Here is a 15,409-nt window from a genome sequence, read left to right as displayed (position 1 = left end):
TGAAACTAAATCAATCAGCACAGCTGACCAAGCTGACCAACAGGTGTTATTATGTTGTACATTCCAACAGGTGTTATTATGTTGTACATTCCAACAGGTGTTATTATGTTGTGCATTCCAACAGGTGTTATTATGTTGTACATTCCAACAGGTGTTATTATGTTGTACATTCCAACAGGTGTTATTATGTTGTACATTCCAACAGGTGTTATTATGTTGTACATTCCAACAGGTGTTATTATGTTGTACATTCCAACAGGTGTTATTATGTTGTACATTCCAACAGGTGTTATTATGTTGTACATGGCTTACACACCTCCTCTTTCTGCTGTAAACATTGTGAATGATCCACTTGACACTCCCGTGGGGAAACTTTGCTTTGATCAAAAAAATAACAGAAAAATCCGCAGCTTATTCCAAAATGATTGTGTGTCCGTCTCCTATGTCATTTCCTTATGGAATAATGTTGTAAATGACATCTGTTGGACCAAAACGTGGTCCCTTCCTAACAGGTATTTACTTAGCAACAAAGTCAAAGAGATATCATTTAAAATCATCCATCGCTATTACCCTGTAAAGACTGTGATGGTTAGATACAAAAAGGACATTGATGTCACCTGCACCTTTTGTAACATGCACCCAGAGACTGTTAACCACTTGTTTTATACTTGTGAAAACACTCCATCACTATGGCAGGCATCTGTCGCTTCATCCTGGACAATATTTATGACAAATTTGTGCTTTACTTTAAAGATGTGATTTTTGGTTTTACACTGTATGAACAAAAAATTGAAAAGGAATTCTACCTTTGCAAGCTCATTATTTTATTGGCTAAGTTTTATATTCATAAATGTAAGTTTCTTAATACCCGTCCTATCTTTTGTGCCTTTAAAAAAGATCTGGAACTTTACATTAAAACGCTCTCTACCTCTAACAACAAAAAAGCTGTGAAACCGATGATGCTGTGTTCCACATTTAAGTTGTTTGATGAATCTGAATAAGCCTACGGCTTTGCATTTTGTTTATTATTTATATATATATGTTTTTATTCTTTTTTTTTATTATTTTGAACTTACAACCCCCTGGCGCTGTTTTGTACTGTTTTCATAATGTTTTATAATGTTGTATATTGTTGTTTGTCTTACTGTTTGTAATTGTTGACATTTATAAATAAACCTTTAAAAAAAAAAACTAAGTGTTGGCTTTCTTCTTCTTCCTTGTTTTAGTTGAAGGTAGGCGCACTGACAACCTTCAAATGTTACGCCACCTACTGTTTCCCCGCTTCTTCTTCTTCTGACGTTAACTGATGGCAAATAACGCGTCATGTCCGCCGCCGTCTGATAGAAAGCATACATTTTCAAATCATTTGAAAATGATGTCCTAGCCAAAAAGGGCTATTTTCAGATGGACATATAAGGAGAAAATGAACTTGATGTAAATCCTGAGATCGCGAGATTTGGCACGGCACTCCATGAATCTGTCCAATCAGATTGGCTTTTCCTGAAAAACACGCATGCGCATTAAGTGGGCGGATGTAATGATTTCGATGGGAAGAAATAATATTCAGCATCGAAGGAATAACAACTGAAAGTAAGTAATACCATTTATTGTTTCTCTTTTGGTATTTATATGACTTTAACACACACCAGTTATTTGTTTTAAACTACTGGAACGTCACGCAGTTACGGAAATAGAGCTATAAATGCCGCAAGCACCTTGCTAGAAGTTGTGATAGTTACCTCCACCGAGGTAAGTATAATAACAAGAAGTGAAATAACAATGAGAGAAATAAATGTTCAGAGAACATTTGAAGTGGAACAATATACATTACTGAACACATAATATAGAGTTTTACATTTACAAGAAGTTCCAGCTATATTCCAGCAACCTTTGTCTGTATTTATCTTCCACCCAACTCTCTCCTTTGAGGCACACATTAAAAGCGTTACTAAAACGGCCTTCTTTCATCTCCGTAATATCGCTAAAATTCGCTCCATTTTGTCCACTAAAGACGCCGAGATCATTATCCATGCGTTTGTTACGTCTCGCCTCGATTACTGTAACGTATTATTTTGGGGTCTCCCCATGTCTAGCATTAAAAGATTACAGTTGGTACAAAATGCGGCTGCTAGACTTTTGACAAGAACAAGAAAGTTTGATCACATTACGCCTGTACTGTATATACCTTTATATACATATATACATACATATATACTGTATATACCTTTATATACATATATGCATACATATATACTGTATATACCTTTATATACATATATACTGTATATACCTTTATATACGTATATACATACATATATACTGTATATACCTTTATATACGTATATACATACATATATACTGTATATACCTTTATATACGTATATACATACATATATACTGTATATACCTTTATATACATATATACATACATATATACCTATACTGTATATACCTTTATATACATATATACATACATATATACCTATACTGGCTCACCTGCACTGGCTTCCTGTGCACTTAAGATGTGACTTTAAGGTTTTACTACTTACGTATAAAATACTACACGGTCTAGCTCCATCCTATCTTGCCGATTGTATTGTACCATATGTCCCGGCAAGAAATCTGCGTTCAAAAGACTCCGGCTTATTAGTGATTCCTAGAGCCCAAAAAAAGTCTGCGGGCTATAGAGCGTTTTCCGTTCGGGCTCCAGTACTCTGGAATGCCCTTCCGGTAACAGTTGGAGATGCCACCTCAGTAGAAGCATTTAAGTCTCACCTTAAAACTCATCTGTATACTCTAGCCTTTAAATAGACCTCCTTTTTAGACCAGTTGATCTGCCGCTTCTTTTCTTTCTCCTATGTCCCCCCCTCCCTTGTGGAGGGGGTCCGGTCCGATGACCATGGATGAAGTACTGGCTGTCCAGAGTCGAGACCCAGGATGGACCGCTCGTCGGGACCCAGGATGGACCGCTCGCCTGTATTGGTTGGGGACATCTCTACGCTGCTGATCCGCCTCCGCTTGAGATGGTTTCCGCCTCCGCTTGAGATGGTTTCCTGTGGACGGGACTCTCGCTGCTGTCTTGGATCCGCTTGAACTGAACTGTCGCGGCTGTGTTGGAGCCACTATGGATTGAACTTTCACAGTATCATGTTAGACCCGCTCCACATCCATTGCTTTCGGTCCCCTAGAGGGGGGGGGGTTGCCCACATCTGAGGTCCTCTCCAAGGTTTCTCATAGTCAGCATTGTCAATAGCGTCCCACTGGATGTGAATTCTCCCTGCCCACTGGGTGTGAGTTTTCCTTGCCCTTTTGTGGGTTCTTCCGAGGATGTTGTAGTCGTAATGATTTGTACAGTCCTTTGAGACATTTGTGATTTGGGGCTATATAAATAAACATTGATTGATTGATTGATTTATATAGTATTGGAGTGTCGAAATGACAAAAGGAAAAGCTGGAAAAGGATGAAGAAGAACTGGTAAAGAAGTGGAATCAAATAAAAGATCAAGAAGGACTGTAAAGTTGCTGAGTAGACTGGTATAGTGGTGGTGCATTAAACTGGCAGCAGATATAATATGTGATACTTTCTTTTTCTTCCTGCAGTCATCCCGTCCTGCAGCATGCACCTATGTGAATGTGGAGAATGACCAGCAATGTCCAAGTAAGTTATATGTATATGCCTGTTCTTTCTTGAAGTCAATTAGTTCTGATTGAGATTTACAGATAAAAAGCTGTCCACAGTTTGTCAGGAACAAACATGAAAATATTGCTTTCTTTGACCCTGATTACATTAGCACATATGAAGAATGAAACTTCAAATAGGAGTTATCTCAGCATGTGTAATTCATGTTTTTGGAACCTTTCACCTCCAAGTTAAAGCTGGTAGGTAACATCAGGTCATGACTAAGGATGTAACAATATCAACATTTCACGGTATGATATCGTCATAGTGTTAAAGCCAGGGTAAGATATTGTTACAAAAATGTCAAAGTGTGTTAAATGACGTGGGAGGAATGTTTAGGATAAACACACTTACTGTAATTGAACACAAACATCATTTTCATATATTGTAATCATATTTATCATTAAAAACAGGTATTTTAGGTGCAAAGGAATGGTGCAGAATTTCAAGTAACACACAAAAACCAACATTTTCAAATAAGTGTCTTTAAACTGACATAAACAGTAAACATCCAGTGTAACTAATGTAGAACAATAATGTTTCTTTTGCCAAGAAACTATACTGTGTGTCCGGTATGTTTTTTTTTCAATACAACTTGGTATTATTGTGGGTTTGATGACCTTTTTAGCACATTCAACAATACTGCCATTATAATGCAAACAGTGATCATTTTGGTCACAGTAACGGTGACATGACATTTTGATATTGTTACATCACTGCTGTTTAGTTGAGTGTTTTTAAACTTTTAACTTCCTAAGAAACTGCCCTCTGCAGTCCAAATTGTATTAGTTTGTAGAATACTGATTCTTAAGAGTTAACTAATAATTTGACTTTTAATCATGTAAATACCTCACAAATGCATATTTTCCCTTGCTGACATCTTGGTTTCACATGAACGATATTTTCCAAATAACGGTTCTAACATATAACTCATTCTAATATATTACTCCTATTCCCTAACTTATTGTAGACATTGTGGTGTGTAGTGTCAGCAAATGTCTTATTTTGTGCATGTCCACATTTCCTCTGGTGAGCTGCAAGGGCTCTGGGTCGATTTGGAAATGGTCTGGATGAACGTGGCATGCTTTACCTTGCAGTATGCAGACTTTGTTTAAGGTTCAACTAACACGACAGTTATAGGCACAGAAATATTTCACAGCAACAATTCCTCGGCTAACCTAAGCACAAACGTTCCCATCACTCCTGCACACTTCCACTTTTTCGCCCTTCTATAATGTCCCGTTTGAACCTTGTTTTCCCACACGGCGGGTTTTCATGGGAGAACCAGTTTACTTCTCAGATGAGCCCACTTAATATTGTCAGAAAAAAACACAGCGACTGGTGTTCTCGTTTGATAGCGTCACACATCACGGCATTATTGTGACAATTTTGAAATCAAAATAAGGTTATATTTACAATAATGTTGCATCCCTCGTCAAGATCCTTTCTCATAGGTTTGGTTTGCTGTTGTGTATTTACTAATGATTGGCATTAGCATCCACAACTTTCTTTTTATAGTGTGTGTTGTATTGTGATGAGTTACATTTAACACTGTGGATGATGTGTTACCACAAACACAGAAGATACGTAAACATGAACTACAATGCGCTCAAGATGTGGGGAAAAAGGAAATGCATTCCATTAGCTGGATTTGTATAATGTGTTCAATTTATGTCAACTTCCTTCTTGTTTTGCATGTTTTTGTCTGTTTTTTTTTTTCAATGATTTGAATCTTTAGAGTTTTTTGGTTCCTCTTCTTTGTGTCAGGGGGTAGCAGCAGGGTAACACTGCATGAGGCGGTGCCCCCTGAAGGAGCCCAAAACACTGCTCTTCAAATGGAACACATCCAACCTTCAGGTGACCGTGCAGGATGTACCACTCTGGAACATCAAGCCTCTCCCCACCTGCCAGGTACACCCACCGTCTTCTGTGGCTGAATAATGTTTTGCTGTGAATTTTGTCACAAAGCAAATCCTGCTCAAATGTGACAAACTTTGGAGTGTAAGAATGTGAGCGATATGCTGAGATGTTATACGTTTTGCCTTGTGACAAAATGTTATCAAAAAACCTTTAGTGATTTGTATTCTATTTTAATTTCAGCACATGAAAATATTTCTACTTCTGACCATCGAAGAGAATGGAAAACCATTTTCCAGATCAGCCCTCATACATCCTCCTGATGGCCTAACAACTGAATGACATGTCGATGCTGAGTATGATCCATTTCAATCATTTGAGGAAGCTCTCCCTGATATAGGGGATTGGATGTACAATGACGGACATACGTTTAATGAAGGATTTGAAGATGGTTTGAGTGAGGAGTGTGCAGAAGAGTCCAATTTCAAGGACACAACAGACAAACCAATACATGACAATGCATCAGAAACCATGGCAGAGTGCCTTCTGATCAGCATGGGTTATGTAAACTGTCCTAAAGTCACAGGTAAGGCCCTAAGCCATATGCTCAAAATGTTCAAGTTGCTTTATCCCGATAGTCTGAACACAGACTGCTTAAACAGTGTGCAGAAGTTCCAAAACTTTTTTTTATCCCACTCTGCATCATCGCCTACTATATTACATAAATCCTCCAAGAATTGTTTTGGGCCAATAGAAAGTAAACAAATAAAATGCCTGCTTTGTGGGACCAGTGTGTCAGAAGAAAGGTTCTCATCCTTTTTTTAAAGTATGTACAGATTGATTTCTTGTTTACCACAGCACATGCATGTGCCAAATGGGCCCTCGTTGGTGAATATAAACATGCAGGTTTTTCTTTGCTGCAAGATAGTGTAACATATGAGACATGCAGTCATGTTATTCCCCTATTGGAAACCTCTGCAGTACAGTAGTATTCTTGGATGACATATTGGGTAAAGTTGTTTTCCTTGACTTCACATCTATGCCTGGCATAGTGATTGCAGTTCATTTCCCCAACACACTTGAAAAGTTTGAAATAATGAAGAACTGAACTGGCCTAAGAAGCCACAAATCAAATCTTTAATCATTGTTATAAATGCTCTGAAAATACACACTGATGTGATGTTGCCGTGGATTCTGTAAATATGTACTGTATATGGAGTATCATTGTTGATGATGTTTTTGCATTGTGTGTAATATTTCAGTGGCAAATATATTACATTTACTTGTTTAATAAAGCCACTGTCCTTTTTAATGAATACATAGGCCTACTATGCTACTGCATTTTAATATTAGTCCTTATGATGGTGGTTGGAGAGCCAAATATCTTCTGAAGTGGTACTTTGTTAAAAGAGTTTGAGAACCACTGCTCTAGAAAGTTCACAAATGTTAAAAGCTCTTACAAAGTGTCTTGTGATCATATCAGTATTGTTTGGGTTCAGTTTTAAATCTCACAATTGTAGTCACTGAGTTACTGTACATGACGTGTGGATAAGAAATCAACAAATTAAGTCCAACTTTATTTAAATAAACCATTTAGATTACAGACCATATATCCATATTGTCTGAATTCATTATTTTCTCCCAATGTTGGCATGAGATCAACTGGAATATGATTGAGGTATAACTAAATTGAGCCCATTAAAATGCATTTTTTTAGAAAACGGGTATATCTAACAACTCAAATAGTGAGCAGTGAGAGACAAAACCAAGTATATCTCTCACTGAGACATCATTGAGACATATTGAAACCAATACTCATCAATTGTCTTTTTGCCGAAATAGAAAAGAGACATCTGAGAACTCAAACAGTGAGTAGTGAGAAACAAAACCAGGTGTTTCTCTCACTGAGTCATAATTGAGACATATTGGAGACCAGCTCATTCATCTCTCATTTTGGTCTTAGTTGAAATGGGGAAAAGAGATAACTATTAGACAACTATGAGATCTCTCATAGTGCTCACTGTGAGCCTTATTTCTCAGGAGATACATTTGAGAAGAAGGAGAAAACTACTTTGGTCTCCATTAGTGCTCTTTTATGTCTAGGAGATATATATAAGACATACATGAGATCTCATCTTCAATTTTGCTTTGCTATGGGAAACAAGTGTTTGATGAGCATTCCTCAACTTTTTCGGTCTTTTTTGACACTCGTGCCAGCTTTTTTTAAGCATGTTGCAGGCATCAAATTCCAAAATGAGCTAATATTTGCAAAAAAAAAAGTTTCTCAGATCCAACATCAAATATCTTGTCTTTGCAGTCTATTCAATTGAATATAAGTTAAAAAGGATTTACAAATCATTGTATTCTGTTTTTATTTACCATTTACACAACGTGCTACTTCACTGGTTTGGGGTTTTGTACATGTTGACAGTACATTGCAGTGTTATTTTGTTACAGCCGTGCCCACTGTGTGAAGTACTTTTGCAAGACTCCTAGCAATAATATTACACTTCACCAAAGAGCCTGCTGTAAAAGAAATGACCATTGAATGAAGATACATACTCAGGTCACCGTGATCTGAAAAGGAGAGTGAAGAATGTTTTTGTATTCCCCAGATTCTAATCATCTTGGATGAATAAACAAGCAATTCCTAATTTCACTTGGAAATGTGTTTACTATAAAAGTGTAGCACTGTTTCCACACAAAATACCTTCTGTTTTTGGAAAGATGCCCATGTGTGTCTTCCAGGTTGAACATTCCACCCTTTGTGCCTGCCCGGACTGTGCTGGAAGGCCTCGAGTCAGAGGATGCGTGTGAAGACAAGAAAGCTGTAAAAAAGGAGATCCATAGCAAAAAGGTCAAATAAGTACAAACAAGTATTTTACCTCGATTATTAACAGTTTATTTTGCCCAAAAATGTTAAGGGAGCCAAAAAGGACAAAATGGAAGAGGAGAATACAGACCTGCTCAGACTTTGCCACACAGTACCGCTGGAGGTGGTGAACTTAGGTAAGAATCCATGTTTCAAGGTTGATCGGGGTGGGGGGAAGACAACGACACAGAGGTGCTCCTCTTATTTAGACTTTTTGTTTATGGAGGTGGGAAAGGTTACGATCCAGAGAAGAAAGACTACTCAGGTTTTGAGGCCTGGTTGCAGTGTTACTATGTGGATGGAATGAAGTCTGTACGCGACCACAATGGCAGGACTATGTGGTTCAAAGTATGCAAACACATTTTCATACGTAACAACTATATTTGTAGCATGTATTGACTAATAGAAAATGGTGTCATTTCAGGGCGATCCAGGTCCTATGGCTCCTAAAGGTAAACGCCAGAAAAAATAGTTGAGATACCATTACACATAAGAGAAAGCTTAGTGTGTCTTTATCTTTTCTCACACACCAGAATCAAAGTCTCCAAAGGCCAAAAAGAGAAAAGATACAGATGCAGACCATGATTACCCCCGCAAGAAAAAGGTATATTCAGTAGGTAATCACCACCAGCACATAGAAATCTAACCCCATTGTGGCTGTACTTCAGGTGTCCAGGAAACACAACTCTGACAGCACAGTGAAGAAAAAAGCAGCCAAAAAGCCCACAAAAGCAGCAAAGGAAGAAGAAAATGGACCTCAAGAAGAAGCCACACCCAGAAGAAGATCAGCAAACACATCTCAGCAAGAACCGAAATCCACGTCAGGCAGGAGGAAAAAGAACAATACAGAGCCAGCTGCAGGTCTGATTCTAATAATACTCCCATTTTCTGAAAATATTAAGAGCCTGATCTTTGAGGATCCAATTCCCACGCACTTATCTGTGTGCGCAAACTATAAAATTGCATGTACTGTTGGTGGACGTGTTGTATGTGATCTACTTTGTGCAATTGATAGCAGCAAAAGTGGCACAGATCACCCTATTTTTGTGTACTAGAAGCATTATGTGCCCTTGGAAACACTTCTTTCCCTCTACATTCATGTTATTATGCTCTCCACACTGGAGGGGGGCTTATATTAGATTATAGCACATATCGATCATCTAACACCTTTTCTGCAATATAGAATCACAGTATGTATACTATTTGCAGCAGGAATGATCAAACTGTATATTGCAAGACATTTTTTTTAGGAGTTATACTAAATACAAAAAAAAAAAACGCAACGCTTTTGTTCTTGTTCCCAATTTAAATGAACTCAAAGATCGAAAACTTTGACTATAAACACAAAATACCTGTTCCTCTCAAATATTGTTCACAAATCTGTATACATTTGTTAGTGAGCATTTTTTCTTTGCCAAGATAATCCATCCCACCTGACAGGTGTGCCTTGAGCTGTCCAAAATAAAAGGCCACTGTGAAATGTGCAGTTTTATCACACAACACAATGCTTCAGATGTCGCAAGTTTTGAGGGAGCGTGCAGTAGGCATGCTGACTGCAGCAATGTCCACCAGAGCTGTTGCCCGTCAATTAAATGTTTATTTCTCCGCCATAAGAATAGAATAGAATAGAAAGTACTTTATTGATCCCTGGGGGAAATTCAGCACCACAGTTCGCTCACAATAAACAATGATAATAATAAATAATATAATATATATGAAAAATATAAATATATTCTACATTTAAGTGCAGTCAAGGAACATATGCATTATACAGTCTGATGGCTGTCGGTGTGAAGGACCTCCTGTGTCGTTCCGTGTTGCATTTTGGGAGTCTGAGCCTTCCACTGAAGGTGCTCATTCTCTCTGCAAGGTCCGAGTGTAGTGGGTGGGAGGTTTTGTCCATAATGGCTAGGAGTTTTGCTAGACTTCTCTCTGACACCACCGCCAGAGAGTCCAGCTCCACTCCCATCTTGTTACTGGCCTTCTCTACCAACTTGTCCAGTCTGTATGTGTCCCTCACTCTCAGCCCGCTGCCCCAGCAGGCCACGGCGTACAAGAGGGCGCCTGCCACCAGCGACTCGTAGAACATCTTCAACATCTTTGTACAGACGTTGAAGGATCCTAGCCTCCAAAGGAAATATAGATTCGGCTCTGTCCCTTCTTGTAGAGGGCCTCAGCGTGTTTTGACCCATTCAGCTTGTTGTCCATGTGTACTCCGAGGTATTTATAATCCTCTACCATGTCCACATCCACCCCCTTGATGGAAAGAGGGGTCGCCAGAGTACTCCTCCTCCTTCCCAGGTCCACAACCAGCTCCTTGGTCTCCGTAACATTGAGCTGGAGGTGGTTCTTTCCACACCATGTGACAAAGTCCTCCACCAGTGTCCTGTATTCCTCGTCATCACCTTCCTCAATACACCCCACTATCGCAGAGTCATCAGAAAACTTCTGAAGTTGGCAGGACTCTGATTGATAGTGGAAATGGGTGGTGTAAATGGTGTAGAGGAAGGGGGAAGAGTACTGTAGCCTCCGGGGCCCCGGTGTTGCTGACCAGCCTGTCAGACACACAGTCCTGCAGTGGCATATACTGTGGTCTGTCAGTCAGGTAATCTACAACCCAGGACACCAAGGGGGCCTCCACCTGCATCTTCTCCAACTTCACACCCAGTAGCCCAGGCCGTTTAGTATAAGCCGCCTCCAAAGGTGTTTCAGAGAATTTGGCAATACATCCAACTGGCCTCACAGCCGCAGACCATATTGATTGGCTGAGACCTGCCACCCGGACAGCTGCTACAACAATTGGTTTGCTTAACCATAGCATTTCTGCACAAACTGTAAGAAACTACCATGAATTGATTAACGTGGACCCCGACTTAAACAAGTTGAAAAACATATTGGGGTGTTACCAATTAGTGGTCAATTGTACGGAATATGTACTGAACTGTGCAATCTACTAATAAAAGTATCAATCAATCAATCTGTCTCAAGAAAGCTCATCTGCATGCTCGTGGTCCTCATCGGGGTCTCGACCTAACTGCAGTTTGTCTTCTTAACCAACTTGAGTGGGCAAATGCTCACACTCAATGGCGTCTGGCACAATACAGAGGTTTTGGTATGTTATCATTGACAGCGAAACCACGTGCATTTTATTGATGGCATTTTCCATGCGCAGAGATACCGTCACGAGACCCTGAGCCCCATTGTTGTACTAATCACCCGAGGCCATCACCTTTATAAATAACATTTACTAACTCATGTTGCAAGGATCTGGAAGCTAAAAACATCCCAGTTCTTGCATGACCAGCATACTCACCGGACATGTCACCCAGTAAGTAATTTTTGAGAGGAATATATATTTTCTGTATAGTAAAAGTTTCAGATCTTTAAGTTCAATTCATGATAAATGGGAGCAAAAACAAAAGTGTTGCGTTTATATATTTGTTCAATACCATATTTTTCGGAGTATAAGTCGCACCTGCCGAAAATGCATAATAAAGAAGGAAAAAAAACATACAAGTCGCACTGGAGTATAAGTCGCATTTTTGGGGGGAAATTTATTTGATAAAAGCCAACACCGAGAATAGACATTTGAAAGGCAATTTAAAATAAATCAAGAATAGTGAAGAACAGGCTGAATAAGTGTAGGTTATATGAGGCATAAATAAGCAACTGCTATGTTAAGCTAACATATTATGGTAAGAGTCATTCAAATAACTAGAACATATAGAACATGATATACCTTTAACAAACTATCTCTCACTCCTAATCCATAAATCCCATGAAATCTTATACGTCTAGTCTCTTACGTCAATGAGATAAATAATATTGATATTTTACGGTAATGTGTTAATAATTTCACACATAAGTCGCTCCTGAATATAAGTCGCACCCCCGGCCAAACTATGAAAAAAAAACTGCTACTTATAGTCCGAAAAATACGGTGCATATTTTCTAAATCAAAAAAGGAATACCATTAAAAAACAAAATAAATTAATAGACTTTGGTTTAATCGGCCCTTTAAGTTGTCCAGCAGCTATAAAATGATATTGCTGAATATATATCTTCTTCTTTTTCTTTCTAACAGTCCAAATATGACATGCACACGTAGAACAAAGGCTTCTCTGTTCAGTTGTCTTTGCAGCGTGATGGCCTCCTTTCTCACAGCCCTGTGTGCAACTATGTCAGTTGTCTTTGCAGCGTGATGGCCTCCTTTCTCACAGCCCTGTGTGCAACTATGTCAGTTGTCTTTGCAGCGTGATGGCCTCCTTTCTCACAGCCCTGTGTGCAACTATGTCAGTTGTCTTTGCAGCGTGATGGCCTCCTTTCTCACAGCCCTGTGTGCAACTATGTCAGTTGTCTTTGCAGCGTGATGGCCTCCTTTCTCACAGCCCTGTGTGCAACTATGCCAGTTGTCTTTGCAGCGTGATGGCCTCCTTTCTCACAGCCCTGTGTGCAACTATGTCAGTTGTCTTTGCAGCGTGATGGCCTCCTTTCTCACAGCCCTGTGTGCAACTATGTCAGTTGTCTTTGCAGCGTGATGGCCTCCTTTCTCACAGCCCTGTGTGCAACTATGTCAGTTGTCTTTGCAGCGTGATGGCCTCCTTTCTCACAGCCCTGTGTGCAACTATGTCAGTTGTCTTTGCAGCGTGATGGCCTCCTTTCTCACAGCCCTGTGTGCAACTATGTCAGTTGTCTTTGCAGCGTGATGGCCTCCTTTCTCACAGCCCTGTGTGCAACTATGTCAGTTGTCTTTGCAGCGTGATGGCCTCCTTTCTCACAGCCCTGTGTGCAACTATGCCAGTTGTCTTTGCAGCGTGATGGCCTCCTTTCTCACAGCCCTGTGTGCAACTATGTCAGTTGTCTTTGCAGCGTGATGGCCTCCTTTCTCACAGCCCTGTGTGCAACTATGTCAGTTGTCTTTGCAGCGTGATGGCCTCCTTTCTCACAGCCCTGTGTGCAACTATGTCAGTTGTCTTTGCAGCGTGATGGCCTCCTTTCTCACAGCCCTGTGTGCAACTATGTCAGTTGTCTTTGCAGCGTGATGGCCTCCTTTCTCACAGCCCTGTGTGCAACTATGTCAGTTGTCTTTGCAGCGTGATGGCCTCCTTTCTCACAGCCCTGTGTGCAACTATGTCAGTTGTCTTTGCAGCGTGATGGCCTCCTTTCTCACAGCCCTGTGTGCAACTATGTCAGTTGTCTTTGCAGCGTGATGGCCTCCTTTCTCACAGCCCTGTGTGCAACTATGTCAGTTGTCTTTGCAGCGTGATGGCCTCCTTTCTCACAGCCCTGTGTGCAACTATGTCAGTTGTCTTTGCAGCGTGATGGCCTCCTTTCTCACAGCCCTGTGTGCAACTATGCCAGTTGTCTTTGCAGCGTGATGGCCTCCTTTCTCACAGCCCTGTGTGCAACTATGTCAGTTGTCTTTGCAGCGTGATGGCCTCCTTTCTCACAGCCCTGTGTGCAACTATGTCAGTTGTCTTTGCAGCGTGATGGCCTCCTTTCTCACAGCCCTGTGTGCAACTATGTCAGTTGTCTTTGCAGCGTGATGGCCTCCTTTCTCACAGCCCTGTGTGCAACTATGTCAGTTGTCTTTGCAGCGTGATGGCCTCCTTTCTCACAGCCCTGTGTGCAACTATGTCAGTTGTCTTTGCAGCGTGATGGCCTCCTTTCTCACAGCCCTGTGTGCAACTATGCCAGTTGTCTTTGCAGCGTGATGGCCTCCTTTCTCACAGCCCTGTGTGCAACTATGTCAGTTGTCTTTGCAGCGTGATGGCCTCCTTTCTCACAGCCCTGTGTGCAACTATGTCAGTTGTCTTTGCAGCGTGATGGCCTCCTTTCTCACAGCCCTGTGTGCAACTATGTCAGTTGTCTTTGCAGCGTGATGGCCTCCTTTCTCACAGCCCTGTGTGCAACTATGTCAGTTGTCTTTGCAGCGTGATGGCCTCCTTTCTCACAGCCCTGTGTGCAACTATGTCAGTTGTCTTTGCAGCGTGATGGCCTCCTTTCTCACAGCCCTGTGTGCAACTATGTCAGTTGTCTTTGCAGCGTGATGGCCTCCTTTCTCACAGCCCTGTGTGCAACTATGTCAGTTGTCTTTGCAGCGTGATGGCCTCCTTTCTCACAGCCCTGTGTGCAACTATGTCAGTTGTCTTTGCAGCGTGATGGCCTCCTTTCTCACAGCCCTGTGTGCAACTATGTCAGTTGTCTTTGCAGCGGGATGGCCTCCTTTCTCACAGCCCTGTGTGCAACTATGTCAGTTGTCTTTGCAGCGTGATGGCCTCCTTTCTCACAGCCCTGTGTGCAACTATGCCAGTTTGCACGCAGATTTCAGACTTTTTAAGAGGCACGATACTGCCTGCAGGACACTTTCAGCATTGATAAATCTCACTGTTCATGTTGAGTGATTTGTATTTGCATTTTCTCCTCCCAGTATTGTGGGCATTCTGATAATCAACATATATTCTGCATACATCATTAAGACAAATATGTTAAATGGAGGGAATAAGCGATAGAAAATGGATGGATGGGATGGATTGCACTCCTTATTTTGCTCATTAATCGACAAATATTTAGATCAGCTTTGCGTGTGCTAACAAGTTTGCATGTGTTTTGATACACATAAACCTTTTGTAGATTATACTGTAAGTGTGGTAAACTTACTTTTTGTTGCAGGCTTCAAGACACGTAGCGGGAGACTGACAAGACAGAATGTCAAGTAAAGGACATCTATTGGAAAATACTGTTTTTATTCCATGATACATATTTTTAATAAACATTCCACACGTTTATTCTTGGCATACTTTTCAATCACAATTCACAATACAGTAAATTATTTGATTTAATGTGAAGTTAATTATATTTATATAGCGCTTTTCTCTTGTGACTCGAAGCGCTTTACATTGTGTAGCCCGATATCTAAGTTACATTTTGAAACCAGTGTGGGTGGCACTGGGAGCAGGTGGGTAAAGTGTCTTGCCCGAGGACACAACAGCAGTGACTAG

General features: G+C 40.5%; 1 protein-coding gene across 1 annotated transcript; it reads left to right on the top strand.

Annotated features, from left to right (window-relative positions):
- Positions 1–1,539: 1,539 nt before the first annotated feature.
- LOC133540198 (endonuclease 8-like 1) lies at positions 1,540–15,196 on the top strand. Its single transcript, XM_061882774.1, has 9 exons — positions 1,540–1,590; positions 3,601–3,658; positions 8,285–8,393; positions 8,461–8,545; positions 8,635–8,756; positions 8,833–8,860; positions 8,942–9,012; positions 9,077–9,269; positions 15,081–15,196. The coding sequence occupies exons 2-9, from the start codon at positions 3,651–3,653 to the stop codon at positions 15,125–15,127; spliced, it is 663 nt and encodes a 220-aa protein (XP_061738758.1). The 5' UTR covers positions 1,540–1,590; positions 3,601–3,650; the 3' UTR covers positions 15,128–15,196.
- Positions 15,197–15,409: the final 213 nt, after the last annotated feature.

The sequence above is a fragment of the Nerophis ophidion genome, linkage group LG21 (genome assembly GCF_033978795.1).
Source record: "Nerophis ophidion isolate RoL-2023_Sa linkage group LG21, RoL_Noph_v1.0, whole genome shotgun sequence".
Classification (NCBI taxonomy): domain Eukaryota; kingdom Metazoa; phylum Chordata; class Actinopteri; order Syngnathiformes; family Syngnathidae; genus Nerophis; species Nerophis ophidion.
The sequence above is the reverse complement of the archived record's forward strand: the minus strand, read 5'-3'. Positions and strand labels throughout refer to the sequence as shown.

Excerpts from the sequence above, each read along its gene's own strand:
- LOC133540198 (XM_061882774.1), top strand. Across the intron at positions 8,861-8,941 it reads AGGTCCTATGGCTCCTAAAG|AATCAAAGTCTCCAAAGGCC; the intron begins GTAAACGCCAGA and ends CTCACACACCAG. Across the intron at positions 9,013-9,076 it reads ATTACCCCCGCAAGAAAAAG|GTGTCCAGGAAACACAACTC; the intron begins GTATATTCAGTA and ends GCTGTACTTCAG.